This window comes from Rattus norvegicus, chromosome 4, assembly GCF_036323735.1.
Source record: "Rattus norvegicus strain BN/NHsdMcwi chromosome 4, GRCr8, whole genome shotgun sequence".
NCBI classification, from domain to species: domain Eukaryota; kingdom Metazoa; phylum Chordata; class Mammalia; order Rodentia; family Muridae; genus Rattus; species Rattus norvegicus.
The window spans coordinates 84,384,861-84,407,814 of record NC_086022.1 but is presented as its reverse complement, the minus strand read 5'-3'; the positions used below and the strand labels follow the sequence as shown (position 1 = coordinate 84,407,814).

Below are 22,954 nucleotides of genomic sequence, written 5' to 3'. Positions count from 1 at the left end.
GATAGATAGATAGGGAGAGAGACCTTTAAGTCCACCCCAGTGACACTCTTCTTCCAACGAGGCCACACCTCCCAATCCTTCTCAAATAGTGCCACTCCCTGGAGCCTAAGCATTCAAATACATGAGCCTATGGGGGAGCAGTCTTATTCAAAACACCTTTGTCAGAAAACACCATATTTCTTTTTCTTTTTTTCTCACAACTCTTTCCCTTTTCTCCTTCATTACTTCTGGGGTGGAGATGTTAGTTCATTTTCTGTTGCTGTAACTGATGCGCATAGCTCAAGCAAGCAGTGTGTAAACAATGAAGGTTTATTTAGCTTGCAGTTCTGAAGGCTGAAGAGTACAGGATCAGAAGCTGGATCTGGTGAGATCATCGTGGACATGGGCACCTTGTAGCGCCCTGAACCAGCCCAGGGCATCACAGTGAGACAGGAGGTCCTAGCTTGTGGTTCTTCTCTTCTGATACAGCCCAGCCCTACTGAATTGGGGCCCCACCCTGATGGTCACATTACCCACCAAAGCCTGGCTCTCAAATACTAAATTTTTGATACCTCAAAATGAGGGCTCAATTCCCAACATGAGTTTTGGTCGGGACACTCAGACACAAGAGAGACAAGTGCCCCTGGTGAGAGAGTGGGCAGAACTGCTGGGCTCTGGTTAATCAATTATGCTGGGGACAAGTTGGGGCAGCCTACACTGGGCAAAGTCTCTAGGCATCTATGCCTCCTTCAGGGTAACTCCCACAGGCTCATGAGACCCACCTCCTGTAGAGGGAAATCTTGTTTTACGTTTGGTTCCCTTTCAGGCACGTTCATGGGCACTTCTAGTTGTTCTTCACAGAAAGCCTGTAGTGTGGGAGGGCAATAATCAGTGCCTGCATTTTATACAGGAAGAGAGACAGTCTTGGAGAAGAAGTGCCTTCATCAGGGATTATAAACCAGGGCTGTCTGACCAGAAATCCCACTTTGGAGCAGGCTAGTCCAGCTGGACCCTCAGACCACTTTCCATCGAGATCTGTCTTTTGTACCACTCCTGTCTCCTCCTGCAGCTGCCACCTTATCTCAATCACCACAGGAAATTTATAGACAGGAGTAGCTACGCTCTGTGCGAGACAGATTCTTTTTCTTTTCTTTTTTTCCCCCGTGTGTGTATGGAGTCATGTGTATGGATGTATGGCCTTAGTGTGAAGGCCAGAGGACAATGTTATCACCCTCAGTGATATTATCCATTTCCTTTGCAGCAGGGTCTCTCGCCAGCCCGAAACACACTGATTTGGCTAGATTGGCAGGCCAGGAAACCCCTGGGATTCTCCTACCCCGCTTCTTCAACACTGGGATTGCAAGCAACCATCACATATACCGACTCTTTATGTGGGTGCTGGGGATCCAAGCTAGGTCCTCATGCTTGTGAGGCAGACACTTAACTGAGCCCCTAAGCTGGCTTCTCCTGACAGGCTTGTACACGATGACTCTGTGTTCCTGCAGACCCATAAGGGATGCGCCTGTCTTAGTTGAGGAACTGCAGCACAAAGGGTCACAAAGCTGATTAGGCAGTTGCTGGGGGATACAAGGGAAGAGGTCAGCGGTGCACCTCTTTGGAAAGGCTTGCCTCTTTCCAAAACAGGACTTAGGGCCTCGGAGTGTGGTATGTGAGAGAAAGGGCCTGGGCTTTATATCACTCCTTGTGGGGCTAAATACTCTCACTACGGTAGATTTCTTCTTCCTGTCAGTGATGGACCCAGGTAGGGCAGAGATGCCCACCACAGTGAGTATCATTATTTGATGGCGTGTTGACCTCTCAGTCTGCAGTCTAATGTGTCTCAGACTGATAAACCTTCCTGGAGTTATGCTTTACTCAAGGACACTTCTATTCCTCCCACATCTTCTTTCTGCTCCCTCCCACACACTCTATTGCCCACTATCGGCTCCCTTTCTGCCATGTTCCTTGTTGCTTCTTCTCATCCACTTCTTGTCCCCTGTACCTAGGACTCAGTGCATCTTCCAATAGCAGAAAGGAACAGCCTTGCAGCCTGGCTGTGAGCCTCAGTTCCTCTTTAATGCTGAGAGATCTTGGGCAAGTTACCTAACCTTTCTCTGGTGCCACAACCTTGCAAGTCTTAGCTCCATCAGCGTCATCTCCTCTAAGGCCTTGAAGGCTGGCTGAGCTCACCCTCTGTCTCATTTCCTATCCCTTTGCTAGAATAAGGAATCCAGGGTTTCCACAATGCTTTCCACAATGCCCCTCTTTTACTTGGTGCCCTGTGAAACCATCAGGACACCCAGGTTTGATATCTGCCTCTAGCCGCTTGGAGTCCCTCAGGCCTGATCCTTAAGAGACCAGTAGACTTTGTGCCTCTAACGTAAAGGTGGGGCCCATAGGCTGCCCCAAGACTCCTCAGCTGCTTAGTCTGTTTCCCTGTACCTTGTGGGTGAATCTGCTGTTCAGTGGGTGAAGTGGAAACACCCCGGGTACTGATGTGACATCAACAGCAGAACTATAAAGACTTGGATCCTGACCCCTTTCACCTTCCCCTGACCTTGGCCTCACTGTGAATGGGGAGTCTGGGAGCAGCTGGAGGAGGTGGGAACCTGTGTTCTGAGTATTCCTCACGCTGGCCTCCTCTTAGTTTCTCCTCTTAGCTGGTGGCTGGTCAAGGTGTCCCCATTCCTGGGTAGACACATGTTCTCTAATCCTTCCCTATATTTTCTCTCTCCTCACCAGGGCAAAGGAAGAGCATGGTCAGTCCTTTCCCTGGAATGTATGACAAGAGTTATGCTGGCTACATCACGGTGAACCAGACTTACAACAGCAACCTCTTCTTCTGGTTCTTTCCAGCTCGGGTAGGTGTCCAAGGCCTGTAGTGGAGAGCTGGGGAGCAGCTCACTCAGATGGGGTGGAAATATTAGCTTGCAGACTCATGGGTTTTGTTACTTTTTGATTTTGGGTGTGTTCCTGTTCATGCACACGTGCGTGTGCGTGCCTGTGTGCGAGCGTGTGTGCCTGAGCGTGCACGCCCTTGACTCTATTCATTGGGCTAGGGTCTCTCACTGAACCCAGTAGACAGGCTGGCCACTTCGCAGAAATCTGTTAGCCGCTGTCTGTAAAATGCTGGGGTTACAAACCCATCTTTTTATGTGGACCCCGAGGATTTAAACTCTGGTCCTCACGACCTCATGACAAGCACTGATCCATGTCCCCAGCCCTGTTTTGCTTTCCTTTTTTAAAATTAGCATACAGTGGGGTAAACAACAGGTTAAAATTGACATAACAGGTTTCATTATGTAAATTTTATATACAACTTGCTTTTGCTGATTCTCTTCTGTCTTCCTCCTCTCTGACCTCTGTCATGCGCCCCTCTGTTCCCAGTAGTTCATTTACTGCTTTTAGGACACACGATCTATTACCCTTGATCTCTCTTCGAAACTTCTATTTCCCCAAAGACTTAAGAATCCTTGAAGAAAACTTTAATATTTTTTTTGAAAAATAAACACATATTTGTGGAGGAGGTGTGGAAAATCCAATTTAGGCCCACCCACTCCTTATAGAGACCCCCCCAGACACACAGAGCACCCTTCTTTTTGCCAGTCTTCCTTCTATCCTTTAACTGTTGTTTTATTCAAATAATACTTGGGGCAGGGCAGGGATTGGAGAGAGCCCAAGGAAGGTAAAGAATGAGGAGCTGCTGGATCGCAGTTTAGTCAGATCGCAGTTTAGTCAGTAGGCTCACTTGTGGTCTTTCAGAGGCTAGTTTGTTTCCATCTCAGAAACAGAGGAAAGAATCTTTTGAAACTTCCCAGTGAGGGTTGCTGGTTCCCAGGTCACACAGCTCTTTGTGAACAAGACACATTTAGGTCGGAGGTACCTTGGTGGGGAGAGGGAGGGCAGATACTGAGGTACAGAAACACATTGAAGCCCACCACAGAGCTGCTCTCTATTCACATTTGCCAAATTGGATTTGCTTTAGAAGCTAGAGAAAGCAGAGCAAGGTCTATCTCTGTGGAGGTTCGTATCCATATTTGCATATGATTTGCATACAACAGTGTTGCATATTTGATAACCTGGTAAACTGCTTCAGCCAGTGTCACTGTGAACTTCAATAGCTTTTTACTGGTACTGTCCTGCTGTGTTCCCTTGACTTACTTCTCTCTCCTAACTTCTGATGTGGTTCACCTCATAGTAGTCTGCCCTTTGGAGAGTGGAGGTGGGCAGTGTTTATGGTTGGATCTTTGGACCCTCACTGTCTCTGGTAGGCTTTCCCGGGCTCTGGAGGGGTTCTCATTTCTTCCTTTGTGTGATACAAGGTAAGCGAGGAGCCCAGAGATTAGGGAGAGGCTTTGTGCTGAGGATGAGGGACAGATGGGGAGAAGTGGCTATGTCCAAGGTCAGCACTCAGGCATGGGTACAGTCTTTCTCCGGAGCTGCCTGCCATTGCTAGGTTCCAGCTGGCAGGGAGACCGAGGTGTGCTCCCTTGAGCCTCGAAGCAGAGCCCAGCGGGATGAAAGATGCTAATGGGTCTTCAGCAGCAAACAGCACAGATGTCTCAAGGCCACTTGACCTACAAGAGACCTAAAACTATGACGTCATTTCACTGCATAGAGGCTTTCCTCGTGTTTCTCTATTGTACTTGTTTCAGAGCTCAGCTGTATACTTAACTCTTATCTAAGGACCTCCGTGAGTTCCTAGCAGGACTCTGTCTTGTAGAGGAGAGCTGGGGGGCAGCTCACTCCAGACGGGGCGGAAATAATAGCATACAGACTCCATCTTAGCTCACTGTCTCCATCCTGTGTGCTTCTCCTCACCTCACTTTGTCCTCCCGTGTGTCTTCACTTGCTCCTCAAACCCCAAGTTTCTCTGAGGTTTTCCCACCTGACTTAGGAAACACAGATACGTTTATTGAGGTTTTGTTTGTTTTGAGATGGGGTCTTGCTATACAGTCTAGACTAACCGTGAATTGGTGGTGATTTTCCTGCCCCAGCCTTCCCCAGTGTGCCACCACACCTGACTATTTAGCAAATTTTAATGCACACACAAAAGCCATACACCTTTATTGGCTACCGTGTGATGTTTTGATGCATCTGCATACTGTGTGATGTTCAAATATCAGTGTGATGTTAAAGTGTGTGTGCTTATCTCTTACAAGGATTTATTCCTTTGCAGTGAAAATGTTTAGACCATTTTCTTCTATCTGTTTTGGATTGTACCATACACTGCTGTTATCTCCAGACATGATACTTTGCAGACACCTAGAATGTCTTCCCTATTGTATTGTGGTACCCATGGAGCTAAATTCAGGGACTAAACCTTGTCCAGCCTTCCCTTCCCCTTCCTCTGTTCAGAATCCTGTTCTGTCGGACAGAAGTCCTGTCTTCATCAGAAAGAAGTGCTCATAGTAGACAAACCCAGGTGGGAGGCATATGCAGGGTATGGGTGAACATGGGGGCAGCTTTCCAAGTCCTGCTTAGTATCTCATGAAGGTCTCTGGGGGCTCAGCCAGCCTTCCTCTCACCCTCTCTTTCTCTGTGACCCCCACTCTGTCCCAGCAGATGAATGAAGACTCATTCTCTCCTTTCTCTCCTACTTTGTCCAACCTGGCTTTGTACCAAGAAGATCTCCGTCGATGTCTGAGTGTTGCATCTTGAGCAATGATTTAGATTTGGGAAAACAGCAACTAGCAACCAGAGAAGATTAGAACCAAACAATAAAAAGGAGGTTTTCTTTTCTTCTGTTTCTACCTGGCAGGCCTGCTCTAGCTTGGCTTTGTCTGTTAGACTGCAAAAGGGGTACAGTTCCCAGAGCCCCATGGGTTTGAGGTGTCTGATGGTTTGCTAGTCCCTCCCCCCACCCTTAATTAACTGAGAGTCTAGTTGGTTACCCACTGGCTGAGTGATAGTCCTTCCCATCAAGTTCTATAGCCATAAATACGTCCTAAGATGCTTCCAGAAGCCCTGCCCATGTACCTACCCTCTCAAATCAAAGGTCTTGTGCTTAGCAGTCTGTAGGAAGTGAGTGTAAGCTGAGACGGCAGAGTTTACGAAAGGGCCCGCAGTGTGGGCAGGGGTAGCAGGGAAAGATTGGGTGACATCTCACTGGGGTGCCCACAGGCACAACCAGGTGTCTTAAGGCCAAGGTTTCCAGCTAGAAAAATGGTGGAGCAGATACAGCACCCATGGAGAAGCAGCTGCCAACCATGAGGAATGTCCCTTTCGTTTGGCAGAAATATGAGTTCCTTGTCTGTCCCAGGGGAACAGCTGGCATTGTCATCCGGGGGAAAATGACACCCTTTTAGAAATGAGGGCATCGAAAATAGCGATCCAGGAAGGACGCCGCACTCAGAGCATCCTCTGAGTCATTTTCTGGATGCTGTTTCTCAAATTAGTTCTGTTTTCCTGTTATTTCTGTGAGATTCCCCTGTTATTGTCTACAAATCAGTGCATAATGAACTCCAGAAGTCAAAATCAGCGTGCAGTGGAAATACAGCAGGGGAATCAGCCTGCGCTCTGCCTGGGTTGGGGGCTGGGCATCGCACTGTACCCAATAGAAGACACACCTCCAAAGGGCGCTGCTTGGGGGGGACATGAGTGTGTACCATAAGCGCTTTCTCCTTTGCCTGAACCGGAATTTAAGGCTCATTTTTTGAGCGGACAGCTCTGCTTTTGTCCACCACATGCCACATCTCTAAAAAAAAAGTCATCCCCAGAAAGTCCTGAGGTGCAGAGGTTGGAAGTAGGGTCTCTTGAATTAGTCAAGCTTGTGTGCACATGGTGGGTCCAGCCAGCACTTACCCACATTCCCTAACAGCATCAAACATCTGCTGTCTCAGTTCACAGTGAGACTCAGAGCACTGCCTGACCTGGGTCTCAGGACAATGGAGGTTATGGAGCCAGTTACAGGAATGGCCGACTTACAATAAACAATACTTTTATTGTTGTGTCCTTGTGATTACTGTCACTTTGGTGACACCAGTTGCCACCGATGCTGAACCAAATAAATTATGGTTTGTGGGCTTTAAAGAAAATAGAGGGAAATTGCAAGTCAGAAGGCCCCAATCATCAAGCAAGAATGTGGATTAATTGCTACTGGATAAGGGAATTATTAAGTGAAATTGGGATTTGTCTCACTTCAGAAGATAAAGAGGCTCCTGAAGCTGTCTTTGTTGCAAAGAGATAGCCAGATTTTGACCTTATCTTGTAGGAACACCAGTAATTTGAAGTGTTCAGAGTTAGCCCAGCCCGTTTCCTGGGGTCCACCCCTTGCTCTTCTGGTAGAGACAAAACAGGATTCCTGGTGTGTGTGTGTGTGTGTGTGTGTGTGTGTGTGTGTGTGTGTGTGTGTGTGTGTGTTTTCTTCCTCTCTCTCTCTCTCTCTCTCTCTCTCTCTCTCTCTCTCTTTCTCTCTCTCTTTCCCGTCCGTCCGTCCTTCCTTTCTTTCTTTCTTTCTTTCTTTCTTTCTTTCTTTCTTTCTTTCTTTCTTTCCTTCCTTCTTTCTCTCTTTGCTGGGGTAGTGGGGAGTGCTTATAAAAGAGCCGGGAGACTGATGTCTGTGAGGGTGGCCTGGGGTTAGCCTATGAAGAGATGCTCACTCAGGAACCTGTAGGTTGGACCCTCCAAAGCCCGATAGCAGGAAAGGGAAGGTGACACAGGATTAGGCTTTCAGGAACTCTGCACACAGCCACCAGAGGATGGCAAAGGGCTGCTCTGATACTCTCGGTCTACACAGGTGTTTTCTGTGTTAGTGGAGGCAGATATTCTAAACTGTCCTGAGAACCCTCTGGACTGCTTGTCTTGGGAGTGAAGGTGGAATCAGAGGCCTGTCGATCCGTTGCCTGTACTCCCTCCTCAGGGTATCAGAACTTCCTTAGGAGCAGACAGTGTGTGGAGAAGAGAGGGCCCAGACCCTTGCTGTTTGTTAGAACCAGCTGGAAGCTTCAGAACAGTGGCAGTTGCTCCCTCTCAGGTGCCCTCCTCATCCAGGTTCCGGAGGGTGGAAGCGGCATGTCTGACGCGCTCCGTCTATCCTCGAACAGCTTGCAGGTGGTCTTGAACTTAGGGAAAACCAACTGGAGGTTAGGCTACGGGGACTCTGTTCCAGGCCTGCAAATTCTAGTTGTTTAACTTGGTATAGGGCATTTATTCTCCCTAATAAATGGGATTTGGGCTTCATTAAAGTAAGGACTGTCAACCTAGTTGATGTCTAGGGATGTACCTTAGTTCTACAAGAGACCCTCAACCAGAGCTATTCTGCTAGACATTTGACCCACAGTCAGCATAAGGGATGCTGTGTTATTTTAAAGCTTGGTAGGTTTTGGGTGGCTAAGGCCTTGTACCTTTGGGGTGAGCTATGGTATTTTGTGACTGTTGGCATCTACGTACTAAACCATGGGATGAAATCTAGGCAATGGTGATTGCTGCATAGGTTGGGCCCAAGTCCATGCATCTCTGGTCTAATTTACCATGACCCACCATAACAGTCTTTGCTGTTAGGTGATGAGGTCAGTAGAGGGCGCTGGAGGGACACCACAGCACAAACTGCCTTTTCTGTTTCCTGTTCTGTGTCTTGCTGCTCAGTTCAGTGACAACACTCTGCATTACTCGTTCACTCAGACCACCAAGACCCTCCGCCTACGTGACCATCCAGCTGCAGTCAGGAAACCCAGGGCACTTAGTCACCAAAGGGTTGTTCCTGGGCCTTCTTCAAGGAGGTCTGGAGCAGAGTGTTAGGTAGCCCATACTACTCCTTATGGGACTGACCCTCAATATAGGACACTTTAGGCCAGTGTCCTCTCTACACACCTATGGAGAAATCCCATTGTGTCTGTGCTTTAAAACTGTCTTCCCCGTCCCTTGGAAGACACAGGAAGCTTACCAGCATCCTGATCTTGGGTCAGCTCTCTGGCCTTCTGTCCGGTTCTCCTTGATGCTGTCTGTGTCCCCTCTGGCTGTAGCAGACATGCCTCTTGGAGCAGACTTACAGCCTAGCATTCCTGGCTAAACCAAGTAACTTGTTAATCACACAGGGAAACGGCTATGTGATTCTCATTCTTGACATATCAGTAGGCTTTCCTTCTTCGGGCACTTGGCCAACGTGACTGAACCATAGTTCCAGGCTTTCTCGGCCTTAGCTATGGAACCAACAGGGATTCACCAATGTGTGCTTAAAGGTATAGTGTGATTAGCCAAGTTCATTCACATCAGGTGATCTTCCTTGATCCAGTCAGCCAAGGATCATGTGATATAAACATGACTGATGGGCCTTTTCTATGATGAATGGATGTAGGGACCGGTTCTGTGAAAGGCTTAAGGGTCAACAGATTTCTCAAACTATACCCTTTGCAGGTGGTTACAGAACCACTGGCAATGTCAAGGCATTGGAGGCCATGGGTCAGTATCTTCCTATTTCTTTCTTGGTGTCCTTGAGGCACCAAGGACCCGAAATAACAAAGCCATATGAAACAAACCAATGTAGCCCAAAATTGTAAATTATAGACCTCTCTATTAATAAGTACATTAGGACACTGCAGAAGACTTTTTGTGCCCAATTGTCCTCCACGTGGGGAAATGAAGATTCTACACAAAGGCAGAAGTTATTAACCTTTCCAGTCATCTTTCATCTTATCTAGATCCAGAAATGAGACCAGACTCTCACATCCTCACTGCCTCTCATTCCTTCTAAGCTGTGGCTTTCTTGCCTGGGGCTCTAAGAAGCTTTCCCCACCTCCTAGGATGTTTAGGGAAGAGCCTTCTGAGGAGCCTATAGGCTTAGAGCTGCTCCTTGATGAGATAAATCAACGCTTGACAAGAATTCAGGGGAGCTTGGGGATGATCTAAGAAGATGGGGGGGGGAGCTGAAAAAGTTAATGTTCCCTATGAATGATCACAGGAAAGGACGGTTTAATGGTGTCAATAGGAAGCACAACAAACACCTTCCCTGGGAGCACACGGTTATCTTAAGCAAGCTGTTCACATGTGTTGGGACTATATGTGCAGAATTAAAGTGGTTCTGCAAAGCTATTTAATGATTCTGGTTACAAAACTAATTGCTTTAAATAAAAATCCTTTTCTTTGATTAACATGGTGTGGCAGCTGAGGCATCACCGGTGCAGAGATCTGTGGGCCAGAGTGGGAGTCCGTTCACATATACTTGAGGGGAATTTAAAGACATTTACTTTGGGTACTAATGACTTCAATTAAAAGAGAACATGTCACTTAAAGTAAGCAAGCCTCCAGTCTTTGCATTGCGAAATATAGAGAAGGTCTCATTGATTTACCAAAGCACACTTTCCATTTTAAGCCCAGCTTGAAGTCTGGCAGTGGCTGGCTGTTGCATTCTCTTACTTAGAGTGATGTTTCTTAGTGGGATGGAAGAAAAGGTTGGCTAGAAGAATGGATGCAGATTGGGTACTGGCCAAAACACTGCCCTCACACACGGTAAGCTGTTTAAATTCCCTAGAGCCACCTCGATAGAATTGTCTGTGTAAAACACAATCACTTGTTACACTGTTTTGTTTTGTTTTGCTGTATTCTTTCTTCTTTCATTTATTTATTTATTTACTTACTTACTTTATATCTCGATTGCTGCCCTCTCCCATATAGTCCCTCCCCTCTCCTTCTCCTCTGAGAGAGAGTGGAGGCTCCTCCCCCTTGGATATACCCTCATCCTGACACGTCAAGTCTCTACAGGGTGAATCCTCTCCCACTAAAGCCAAACAAGGTAGCCCAGCTAGAAGAACAAATCCCACATATAGCCAACGGCTGTATACAGTGGGATAGTCCCCGCTCCAGTTGTTCAGGACCCACGTGAAGACTGACCTGCACATCTGCTACAGATGTTTGGAGAGGCCTAGGTTCAGACCGTGTATGCTCTTTGGTTGGTGGTTCAGTCTCTGAGAGCCCCCAAGGGTCCAGGTGAGTTGACTCTGTTGGTCGGCCTGTGGAGTTCCTATCCCCTTCAGGGCCCTTAATCACTGGCTAGATTTTTGATGACGTGACCCAAAATAATCAGCTTGGAAGAGTGAATGCCAATTGGAGAGTTACGTCTATCAGATTGGAATGTGGGGGCTTTTCTTGATTAGTGATTTATGTGGGCAGGTGCCACCCCTAGGCTGGTGATCTTTCCGAGTTATAAGAAGGCAAGCTGAGCAAACCAATAAGCAACATTCCTCTGGTCATTGGTTTAGTTCCTTCCTTGAGCTTTTGCCTCAGTTTCCTTTAATGACGGATTATAAAATGTAAGGTGGAATAAGCGCTTTCCCACCCCAGTTGCTTTTGGTCCTAGTGTTTGTAACAGCAACAGAAAGCAAGCGAGAACAACAGTGTTGATTGAAAGAACTGAAATCGGTGTCTTTAGTCCCCGCTTCCCACCTACTGGCTCTCCATTTCAGCAATCTGTGTAATGTGTAATAGAAATTATGTCTACGGTGTCTTGTTATCTGTCTCTATTGTCTGCGTCTGGCTGGAGATACAGTTTAAATGTCTGGGAGCAGAGCTGATACTTGGAAAGTAATGGGCCACGTCAGGACCAGTTTAGATTTCAGGAATTTTGCTTCCAAGTGACGATCCATGAAGGCACAGGATAATTTTCTTTGCCCATTATTGACAGTAGTGGAATGTGCTAGTGTTGACAGTCGAATGGACAGACTAGAACATTGAGGAAGGAGTAGACAAGTTTGTGACTGGCCACCAGGGGTCGCCAGAGAATTAAGAGGGCAATGGATAAACCAGGCCTCCTTTCCCTCCTCTCCCACTCCTCTTTTTCCCTCCTCTTGACCCGTCTGTTTGTGTAGCCCAGGATGTCACACTTCTATCTTCACTTCCCTAGCGGTGGGGATGGCAGGCGAGTCTTAACACCGCCTCGTTTGTTATCTGTGTACCAGAACCGGTCAGCCTCTTGGACTTCATCCATGTGTAGGCGTGGATCCCACAAGTCTAGGATTCCTCCGCGCCTTCGCATTTCATCGCTTCTTATTTCAGTAGCGCTCGAAATGGTTTTATACTCAGGCCCCTGACTCATTCATAAAGGGTTTCTTTTCTTCATCATCCACCAGATAATTCTTTAGCAGGGGTCCATCCCAAGACATTTTAATAACCACCTCAAAAGCCCTGCCTTTGATTACTCGAACACGCGTTCCCCTGCCTATCTGTCCACATATGTAGCCACACTTAGCTGTCTTCCCACCCACCCCCCACAAAAAAAAACAAACCCCAAAACCCCAAAAAACCCCAACCCCCCCAAAAAAACCCCAAAAAACAAAAAACAAACAAAAACAAACAAAAAACCAAAACCCAACCGGAACTGACTCTTTAAAAAGATACACGACACTGACTGAATGAAGTGTTATGCCCTGTACCTGCTGCTCATATGTATAACAACCTGTGTCTGCATGGAGACACAGAGAAATGAAGGCATGTACTCAAGAACACACAAATATTAAAATAGCTACATGCAACTCCAGTCCTGGCCGTGTGGCTCTCACATCCACACTCTTTACAGAGTGCATCCCAACCACCCACCCCCTTCCCAGCTGTGAGTAGGAGCTAACCCACAGCTTGAGAGAGCAGACAGTGTATGCTATTAGGATGAATTTACACACTGTACTGGATACATGCAGCATGGTGGTGCTATAACTCACTGCTGTGGAGAGACACCTACAACCTGGGGTCCAGTGAGAGACACCAAGATCTCATCACTTAACCGTGTCTACAGCATTTGTGGTGCCCCCAAGTGGAGAATGCACATGGCTTGTGCACAGAGAAGGCTCCTCAGACGTGTCCATGATGAGTTTAGGGAGTGAGACTTGGGATGGCAGGGGGGCAGTTCTTTGAAAATGATCTTTAAAACGCCTTAATTCAGAATATGTCCTCTAGAGCTGAGAGATGGTGGGGTCTGAATTCACCCCTATCAAACCTGAGGATCTGACGGCCCCCTGAGCTACGTGGCAGGAGAGAACCAACTCCCAAAACTTGTTTATTGACGCTCATAGGTGTGCAGTGTAAATAAATAAATAAATGCATAAATAAAAAACACGTGATAAGATTTCAAAGGGAGTACCCTGTTTGAAATATAACAGGTATTGAGGAAAATTACTTTAAGCTTTGAGATGGGGGAACTAAATATCTTGAATCTTAACTATGGTAAGATTAATATTTCCAAAGGTCTGAATTCCATCTTACCTAGAACTAATTAGCAGAAGTTCCTTCTTGCAGTGGCCCCCACGTTTGCAGTGAGGTTTTGTTCAGATCACAATCATGGGTTTCTCCTTTTCCCTGGGAGCAGGGCCTCACCTCTCAGGTGGGAGCTGGCTATGTCACGGAGGATTATCTGTAAGAACTTTATGCCACTTGTGTGGGCCATAGCAAGTATTGTCTATCATGGTTACAGTGCCGTGATTCATCACGCAAGCATGACCTGCTATGGCTGACACTTGGGTCCACAGCATGAAATAGCACCTTCCTATTGAAGTACCTGATTTAGTCATGGCATCAGCGCTTAGGCTGCTTGGCTCACTGGAATAGAAAGACACAATATAGATAAGGCTTTCTTTACAAACGGGTGCTTCCGGGGCTGCCGAGCCCGGAGGAGGAGGCAGGTCAGCTGAGGTTGGAAGCCTGCTAGCTCTTACTACTCCAGCATTCCAAGAATGCTTCACTGCCTCATGAGAACCCCGCTGGGCATGTTGCTGTTTGACTTGTCCTGTAGTGTGGCCTCTCAGGACCAGGCTATTTTTCTGAGTGTCTAGAGATAACCTTAACCCTTCCAGGTCACAGGAAATTGGGGGAGAAGAAGAGAGTAGTGGAGATTAGTTGCCTAGGAGACTGAAAGAGCAGGCTTCCTATCATCTAGCCTTTTTTTTTTTTTTTTTTTTTTTGCTTGCTTGTAAGAAACTTCCAGGAAAAGTTGAGAGTGCCATTCTACAGTAGGGTGGGACAGGGGGATTACAATTCCTGTGGCTTCAGCCAAGGCAGAAGTCATTTGAAAAGAGGTTTCCACTTTGTTTTATTCTACGACCAAGCTTGAGAGCCACTGGTCTACTGCTATATATGAACCTAGGGAGGTTCTGAGGGTGGGGCATCCTGAAGTCAATGTACCCCAACACCCCATACTTCTAAGAGGCTGGGAAGAATGGGGATGACTTCCTTCTAGTTCTTCTGGCTTTCCTACCCCTTGTTGCCTGGAGTTTGCTTTCATTAGTGGGTGAATAAAAGCAGAGGGGACTGGGGGGTCCTGGTGAGTGACAAAGGTTCTGGGGAGAGGTTTACTCATGTGGACAGGCAAAGCACACAGTGGCTCCAGGGAGGGTGGGGCCAGGTGAACAGCATCACTCCTGTCCACACACAGATTTTCATCTTAGAATTCAGTAAAGCTTGTCCTGCTGCCATGGGGTCGGGGAGTGAGGAGGTGGAGGAGACAGAGGGCCAGGCCACCACAGCTCCTTTGTAGGGATGTAGGGCCAGAGCCCCCACCCCCACCCCTCAACCCGGTTCTAGGCTTCCCTCACAGAGCTCGGACACACTGCTCTCGACTTGGGGTTTTCTGCTTTGACTTGATAGAGAAGCTCCCTACCAGACTTGTTTGTGGCATGTCAACATTTGAGGCAGGACAATAAAGGAATGAAAAAATAGACCAGGGATGACAGGGCTAGAGAATAAAAACAAACAAACAAACAAACAAGCTAGGAAGCAGAACACTCTCCTAGTCTTTCTTCTATTTGTGGTTTCTTTGAGTGCAGGTCCCCTCTAAGTTCTTAATGTCCTCCCGTCACATCCGCAGTTACCATTTGCAGAACACAGCCACGCATCAGATTTTATGGAAAGTGCTCCCCCCTCGCCTCCAGTACACATTGTAAACAAAGGTGCCCATGCCTGTTTTACCACTGTGGAAAGTAAAGCCCACCTTGCTTTGGTCTCTTACCCAGAATCACCCAGTTGGGGACAAGCAAAGCCTGGGTTTGCCTCTGGAGAGTTGGCGTAGGTGTTCTTCACTCACCCATGAGACTGAGCTGACTACCGAGTGCCTCAGGCTGGTAGACCGAAAGCCCAGACTCACGGTGGGCCTCAGCACTTTCTGCCCCCCTGTCCCCCCTTGGTTACTATAGCCAATTATGTTTATTGTATCTGAAGGCTCCAGGGCATTTGCTATGTCATTTAATGTCTTGACATTTGGGAGTGGGTCTCCAGCCAGCCCCTCATGACGAAGCTATTCTACAGCTCCCAGGGACATTCTCATAAGTTAGTGTAGCCTCCCACCCACCACAATCTCCTCACAATGTCCTGACAGGAGGAGTACAGCTAACCTAGGTTTTGGCGATACCTACAATTTGTGTGAGGGACTGGGCCAACTAGGGAACAACAGCAGGAGTTATTTGGTCCTTGGAAGATAGAGCATGCAGATGTCAAGATGCTGTCAAGTTCACAGAAAGACTCCAGCATCTGTAAATCCTGAACAGTAAAAGGTGACCAGCCTTTATTTATGGTGGAGTGGGAGCCTTGGGGGCCAGAACCATTCTAGAATGTCGCCAAGGACATGGAAGGCAGAGCAGCGTGCACTCAGGCGTGCTCTGCAGCCTTGGAGCATTTTTGCTCACTAGCTTCTCTGTTCCCTCCAGACACAGCCCGCAGATGCCCCAGTAGTCCTCTGGCTTCAGGGCGGTCCTGGAGGTTCATCCATGTTTGGACTCTTTGTAGAACACGGGCCTTATATTATCACAAGTAACATGACCGGTAAGAGATGGTTCAACTGCTTTCCTCACAGGTGTCCTTCCAGCCAGTATCTGCTCTAAAACTAACTTAGAATAAACATAAGAGTCACTAGGAATAGGGGAATGGTTCCAAATTATAGAAACACAACTTTGTAGCAATGTCTGTCCAGAAGGAGGAGCCCCAGGATGAGTGTCCTGGCTTGGTCTCTCTTGAGGATGTGGGTGAAAGGGTCTAAGCTGTTTTCTGCAAGCCGGCTGCTGACTCAAGCATTCTTGGCTTACAAAAACAGTTGGTATTTATTACTATTTGGGTGAGCCTTCTTTCACAGTCCTAATGGTGGAATTATATCCCTCAGCATCCATGGGAACAGAATGCATTGTGAGTCTGTCACTTCGATGAGCTGTTGCCTTGAAAGCAAAATGCTGTGGGTGAGGCTGAGGTGGAGGAAGAAAGGGCCTCTGGCTGTCTGTGTCTCAGGGCACACTCTGTTCTTGTCTCATGGGGGAGATAGTTTGCTTTTCCTGGGTCAGCATTCAGAGTGTGAATGAGTTTTCGACTCAGTGTAAAAGTGTTGGTGCCAGCTTTGCTAGGGGTGTCCTCTTTAGTGTGGGGGAGGAGGAAGAGGGTCCAAGAGGCTAAATATCAGATGTCGTGCACCTAGGGGTATAGGACAATGGGATTTTTCATGTCAGTTCTTCATGAGGTTTTGTCGCTCCATACTTCAGTCTTGGTTATGTTCAGTATTGCTGTATTGGGCAAAAAAAGTACAGAAGAGAAAGGTCAAGGGCAGGGATGCCGGTCTTCCAGGAAGAGGGTGGTAGAGTGGTGGGGGGAAGGGCAGGGTCCATGAGAGCTTGGCAGGGTGTGTTGGGGTCCAGAGCAAGGACGCCTTGCCTGGCTTATTTTGTTAGAAACTAAGCCCCTTCTTCTGTTTTGACAGTTCTCTCCAGAGACTTCCCTTGGACCTTTAGCCTTTCCATGCTTTACATTGATAATCCGGTAAGTACCACAGGATACCACAGAACACCAGTGCCAGCCTCCTGTGTGTTTCCATTCACTACAGCCATGGCTGCATGGTGATTGGTCAACAGCAGCTGCATACACAATGACGTTTCCATAAGGTCATGAGGGAACTGAGCTGACCTCGTTAGCTCCTCTAGCCATTCGATCATCACCCATGTTTAGAGACACAAATACTGCCATTGGATCGAAGCTTCGTGTATCCAGTAGAATTACCTATTATTGTGCACATGCCTCCAGGGTGTGGTGGACTATGCCTTATAGGTTTGCATAAGCCCTCACTATGAGAGACTTAACAACAGCAAACAGCTGAGTTATCCTCACCATGAAGCAATGCATTACTGTAAATTTTCTAAAATGTAGTTTTTACTTTCTAGATTAGAATTTAATTCATAAAGCCACCAAGTCAGGCACACCTATAATCCCATTTGGAGGTTGGAGCTGTAGAATAATGAGTTCAAGGCCAGCCTGAGCTATATCGTGAGCTCTAAGCTAGCTTAGGCTACATCGTAGGATCCCTCCCATTGAATGTCACCACTGGGATAAGAGGCGGATGGCTTTTCACTGATGGTGTGGGTTCCCTGTCTCCTGGGCTGTTGCATAATAATGGATCCCTTATCTTTCATGTAGACTTATAGATACAAAGAGCCAAAACGGGTGTGCTTCCCCTTGGAGAGGGAAAGCCTCAGTGATACGTGGAGCGATGGCAGGGACAGGAAGTCAGAGGTGTGGGTTTTGGGATCCGTAAGGCCACCTCCCAGTGAGGGGCCAAGCTGAAAGTCCTCAAGAAACATGAGTCTTCATGTTATCCTCATTTCTTTCCTCCTAAGGTGGGTACAGGCTTCAGCTTCACTGATCATATCCAGGGATACGCCATCGATGAGGACGATGTAGCCCAAGACTTGTACAGGTACGTCATGCAAACCGTGGCAGATGGAAAAGAATCCCATGGCAGACTCACTATGGATTGGTCCTTATTGTCCAATTTGTAAAACGAGGCAGAACATTTCTATGAGTGTGCTTTGTGTGTGTGTGTGTGTGTGTGTGTGTGGTGTGTGTGTGTTTTGTGTGTGTGTTATATGTGTGTGTAGTGTGTGTGTTTTGTGTGTGTTGTATGTGTGTGTGTGTGGCGTGTGTGTGTGTGTGTTTGTGTGTGTGTATGTGTGTGCCTGTGTATGCACCTGTGTGTGTGCATGTGTGTGCGCCTGTGTGTGTGCATGTGTGTGTGCCTGTGTGTGTGTGTGTATGTGTATCACACACTCATGTGCATGCACTCGTTCTTCTGGTCTTCCTTACCCTGTTATTGATTATTGTTTACATGGACAGCAGACAAAGTAAACAGTGCTAAAATCATGAATGTAACCAATTGTAGTTTTACAACAATTTTCTATAAGACAATAGAGACACAACCCACATTTTCAATGTCTTAGAAGTTTCTGGTTGTTACTAAAATTCTATTTAACTTTGTTCTTGCCAGGAGATAAAGTCTTTTCCAGGAGTTTGTCTTCTTTCCCATAGCTGTTGCCTTTGTGGCTTTAGATGTATATTTTACTCTGAGGCTTCACCATGACTTTTCCAGGCTAAAAACAGTCTTTCTCCTTCATCTTGTCTTTCACTTTAAAAAAAAGATGTGTGTGTGTGTGTGTGTGTGTGTGTGTGTGTGTGTATAAAGTTGTGAGCTTGGTTAAAGCATATACACATAAATTTTCCTTTCATTTTCTTGCATTCTTAACATCTATTTTTAGTGCATTTTTAAAAACTAAGCTGACCTTTCTTATTTGGTCAAATTTTTCCAAGCTATAAATTGCGAGTTAAGAACAAGTCTGAGTTCCTCCAGGACTCCTGAGCACCCTTGGATGCTCCGAGAATCTCCTAGAAGCCCCAATGCCCAGTTTCATCTGCCCGCTCTGCTGATTGCCCAGCGAGCAAACCTGGCATCTAGCAGGACTGCAAAGAGAAAGAGTATCTGAGTGACTTCCAAGTCACTTTTCTTCCTCCCAGGCTGATCAGACAGAGGACTGAGGGACAGGCCTTTTGGTGGCTTCCTGGTCTTTATTTCCTGCCAAGGACATCTCTTTCTTTCTCTCCGCTGACCCAGAAAAGAAGATGGCTGTTCTCTAATTTCCCACGTCTCAAGATTCCAACACTTGTGTTCCATTTCCACCAGGGTTACCCAGGTTCCTACACCTCTGCACCCAGGTACAGTGGTTGCTTGGGCCACATTAGCTGATCCTCCCACAGGGACCTCTTTTAGCCTCTGACGTCCAGTGTGTTTCTCCTTGCATAGGCACAACTGTGGTGCCTGTCCCCAGAAGCTACTCAAGCACCCACCACCACCAATGACACTGTGAGTTCTCCTGACTGAACATCTACCCCCCCAACCCCTCACTCCCACCATCTTTTGGCTTCATTGTTTAACTAGCAAAGACTAAAGAAATGTGTCCATCCCTTGCAAGTCAGAGTTTTGCAAGACGCACCCCCCTCCCTGAGGTGAAATGAAGGATGTTTTCAGCCAGCGGTTGACCCTGTGTGTGGATGTCATGGCTGACATGTGGTCTGTCTCCTCTTGCATGGCATGGAAAGAGAACGGGTTTCAAAGTAGCAGTTGTTTATGGCTGTTTCGGTTTCCTTTGCTTCGGGCTCTTAGAACTGGAAAATAGCTAATCAAGAGTAGTGCAGAAAACGGATTTCAGCTGTTCCTTTTACAGTTTACGCTATTCGTTTCCCTTTGTGACCGCATCCTTCTCTCCGGCTTGCCAGATGGGTGTCTGCAATCAGAAGGTTGCTTTGGACCTAGTAAATGGGCTACTGGGGGTTTAAAGAGCAGATCTTTCTTCTCCCTTTGAAAGCTCCCTTCCCCCACTAGTTCCCTTCTGAAGATGAAATTCTATTTTCCTGTGAACAGAGCCTGACCTGGGAGGAAAGGACTCCTAAAGAGCCATTTAGCATTCATCTTTCCAGTGGCTTTCTTTGTGCTCAGAAACTTTTTCGCTCACTCTCAGACACACTATGGAGGATGCCTCTGAGTCACGGTGGCGGCCCTCCTCTTGGTTTAGAAAAATGTGAATGAAATGTAGTCAGTTTGCTCTCTTGCCTGGTGCTGCTGTCCCCCTGTCTCCCTTGCCCATTGGATATATTCCTGGAGCTGGTGACATAGAAGCAGGCAGCACTCAGCCTCTGCCCTCCCAGAGCTCATGGCCTGGTAGAGCTCCTGGTTACCTCCCAGGAGTTGAATAGAGGTGGTACAAAGCTGCTCTCACCCCGTGACAGCCAGGATATCGAGAACGAGAAAGAGGAGTCGGTCGAGGCAAACTGCGTCCTTTCAAAGAGACTCTTTGGTGACATATTTCTTCCAATGAGGCATCATCTCCTGAAGTTTCAATCTCCCAATGGCCCACCAAGCTGTAAATCCAAACGTGGATTAACCCATTCCTGAAGCCAGAGGCCTTGGGAGCCGATCACCTCCCTAAAGCCCTGAGCCTTGGGGCTGATCTGTCAACTCTGGAGCTCTGCAAACCTGTCGGATCCAAACCCTTTCACTGTGGACCTCTCACTCTGAGTCCTGAGCCCCTGAATATCTCTGGAGCTCACATTGCTCCCACTCTACCAGAACTGACAGAGAGCAGCCACTGGCTCTATTGTACGTGATTGTTCCATCACTCTCTCTGCCCTACATCCACCGAAGGACCTTCCCGAAAAGTCACCCGAGGAGTAGTATTCTCCCAGCCACTCCTTCTTCAATGGCGGATCATTCTTCAACCAAACAACCTTTCACTAAAATTCCACTATGGGGAAGTACTTGGGAGAGTTCCAGCAGGGATTTATAATAGAGTCACCTGATACTGGATTTCTGTGCCAGGTGGATGTTCGTACCTGAATAAATCACACACACATTTGTGTATCGCACACACTAACATTATACTAAGCTTTGAAAGGCAAGCAGACATGAGTCCTGGTTTTATTTTAAGCACGACCTCACCACGTCATTGGGACAGTGCTTGACCTAAGTACTGTTAGATGAGTGAGGTGTGTGGCTCCAGCTACTGAATTTACCATTTTCATAGTTTGCCGCTGTGTAAGAACCGTTTACCGAAGACTTTGAGGAAAGAGTCCATGGAAAGACTGCAACGGTGAGATTAAAACAGTAATAGGTTCTCTGCGTGAGCTCTTGCTTTAGAAACCTCAGCTATGCAGGTGCTTCCCAGGCAGATGTAAGTGGAGAGATTATCTTCTTCAAATTAGGTGGCTGGATACAGCACAAGATGCCCAGTTAAATTTGAAAGTCAGATAAACAATGACTATTTCTTTATATATAAGTATCTTTCAAAGGTGGAAACTATTGAAAGAAAGACAGCCAACACAGACCTCTGGCTTCACACACACACACACACACACACACACACACACACACACACAAACATATATATACACATACATAGTATGTTCTACACAATATGTGGACATACTTATGCTTATTTATCTGAACTTTAAGTTTAATAGAACACCTTGAAATTTCATTTGCTGAACCTGTCAAGCCTAAAGGCTCCCCATCGAATACCAAGGAAGTAAGCTATAAGCTAAAACAGGAGACTTGAACTCGCTGTCCTGAATGAGCTGGTGCTGTTTCAACGAGCAGGAAGAGAGGAAAGGAAGTGTTTTTAGCCTGAAGGTTGCTGAGGGGAGGGTGGAGACTGAACTCCTCTTTTTACCCTTGTTCTAAAGCCAGTGTACTACCAGCCTTAACGTGAAAACTATCAACATGCAGCAAACTTAGTTCCCCGAAGCCACTATAAATAACAAACGGAGAGTGCACTGAAGCCCTCCAAGGTGCTTCGCAGGAGGGGTTTATGGAACCTTTGAAAATCAAGTCTAGCAGGGATCATGCTGGCCATAATGACTAAGTTTTCCTCTCTGTAACCCTTGAACTCTCTCCCACTCCTGGCCTTTCAGAACCTTGCCTTTCATCTTCCCTGGAAGGTTCATGGCTTTTAGTCCCTCAGCAGGAAGCTGGACTGGAGTGCTCTGCCTGGCTCTCTCAGGCCTCACAGCACAGGTCAAGACACTCTTAGAGTGCCTGAGTTTTAGGAGGAGGGTTTTTTTTTTTTTTTTTTTTTGATCTCTCTTTTGGAATGACCTTGGTAAAGACATTTAAAAACCAGCTAGACTTTTCTTACTATTGTGAATGTCCCGCCAGCCTATTTCAATCAGTTTCATCCTAGAACACTTCATACTGAACACTTGCAGTAAGAACACTTACTAAAGTAACCATGGGATTCTGGGTGTTTTCTTTTCCTCCTTCTTCCTCTTCCTCCTCTCCCTCTCCCTCTGCCTCCTCCCCCCTCTTCCTTCACTTCTTTTACAGCTTTGGTGCTCTTATTAAAGCACTGGCATTCTGAAAGCTCCTCTAGAAATTAGTTTGTTCGCTCACTGTGAGTGTGTGGATAAGCGATTGAACTTCCTATTTCCTCCCAGAAAGCTGGCCTAATGGCATCGTCATAAGGTTTAAATGAAAATTGCTAAACAATGTGTGGAAGCCGGCACATGGACACAAGGGAACCTCAGCAGCTAGATGACCCTGAGTGGCAGTTGCAACTTTACAAAAGTGACAGTGTGGGTGTCCAGTGTCCACACTTAGTTTGGCAGTGTCAGCCTACCTACTTGCTTTGCCTAGCCCTCCCTGTGGTATGTAGTATCATTACCCACTCGGGACTGAAACACATGCACCGGAGGAATGCACAGCACAGCGCTGTCTCCTTCCTCCAGGGTGCATGCCCCCAGCTGGTGAGGTGGGTAGCCCGCCACTCTAACTCCCTCAATCAATCCATCTCTACGCTCTCTTCCGCAGTGCACTGGTTCAGTTTTTCAAGTTGTTTCCTGAGTACGCAAAGAATGACTTTTATATCACTGGCGAGGTGAGTTGATGTCTCATTTTCTTTTGTGCCTCGAGTAGCAAGAGGATTGAACTGTATGAGGACAGTTACAGCGGTCATGTGCATAGTCGTGTGTGTGTGTGTTTGTGTGTGTGTATCCAGTCCACCTTCATAATTTCCCAATAATTCCCCAAATGGCCTCTGTAACAGTGGTGTCAGTCTGTGATCAGTGAAGGTTCATGTATTGGGACGTGTGCAACAGGTTACTAGGGCCTAGGATTCCTCTCCTTTGCTATTACTATTTACATCAATGACTTTATGTGGGGGACAGGTGTCTGTAAGTAATATGTTCCGCCTTCCAAACTTGTCTT

The 22,954-nt window shown here is 47.0% G+C and overlaps 1 protein-coding gene across 6 annotated transcripts in view; it reads left to right on the top strand.

The window, feature by feature from the left end:
* The window catches only part of Cpvl (carboxypeptidase, vitellogenic-like), a 110,246-nt gene that overhangs the window by 14,284 nt on the left and 73,008 nt on the right, over positions 1-22,954 (top strand). For 4 of the 6 annotated variants that reach the window (XM_039108247.2, XM_008762915.4, NM_001029927.1 and 1 more), the window contains 5 exons: positions 2,722-2,840; positions 15,600-15,714; positions 16,634-16,692; positions 17,544-17,623; positions 22,559-22,625. In XM_039108247.2, the coding sequence (XP_038964175.1) occupies positions 2,722-2,840; positions 15,600-15,714; positions 16,634-16,692; positions 17,544-17,623; positions 22,559-22,625 (440 nt within the window). Of the gene's footprint in view, positions 1-2,721; positions 2,841-15,599; positions 15,715-15,787; positions 16,072-16,633; positions 16,693-17,543; positions 17,624-18,648; positions 19,061-22,558; positions 22,626-22,954 lie in introns of those variants that run through there. The other 2 variants (XM_039108249.2, XM_039108250.2) reach the window with 2 other exon arrangements.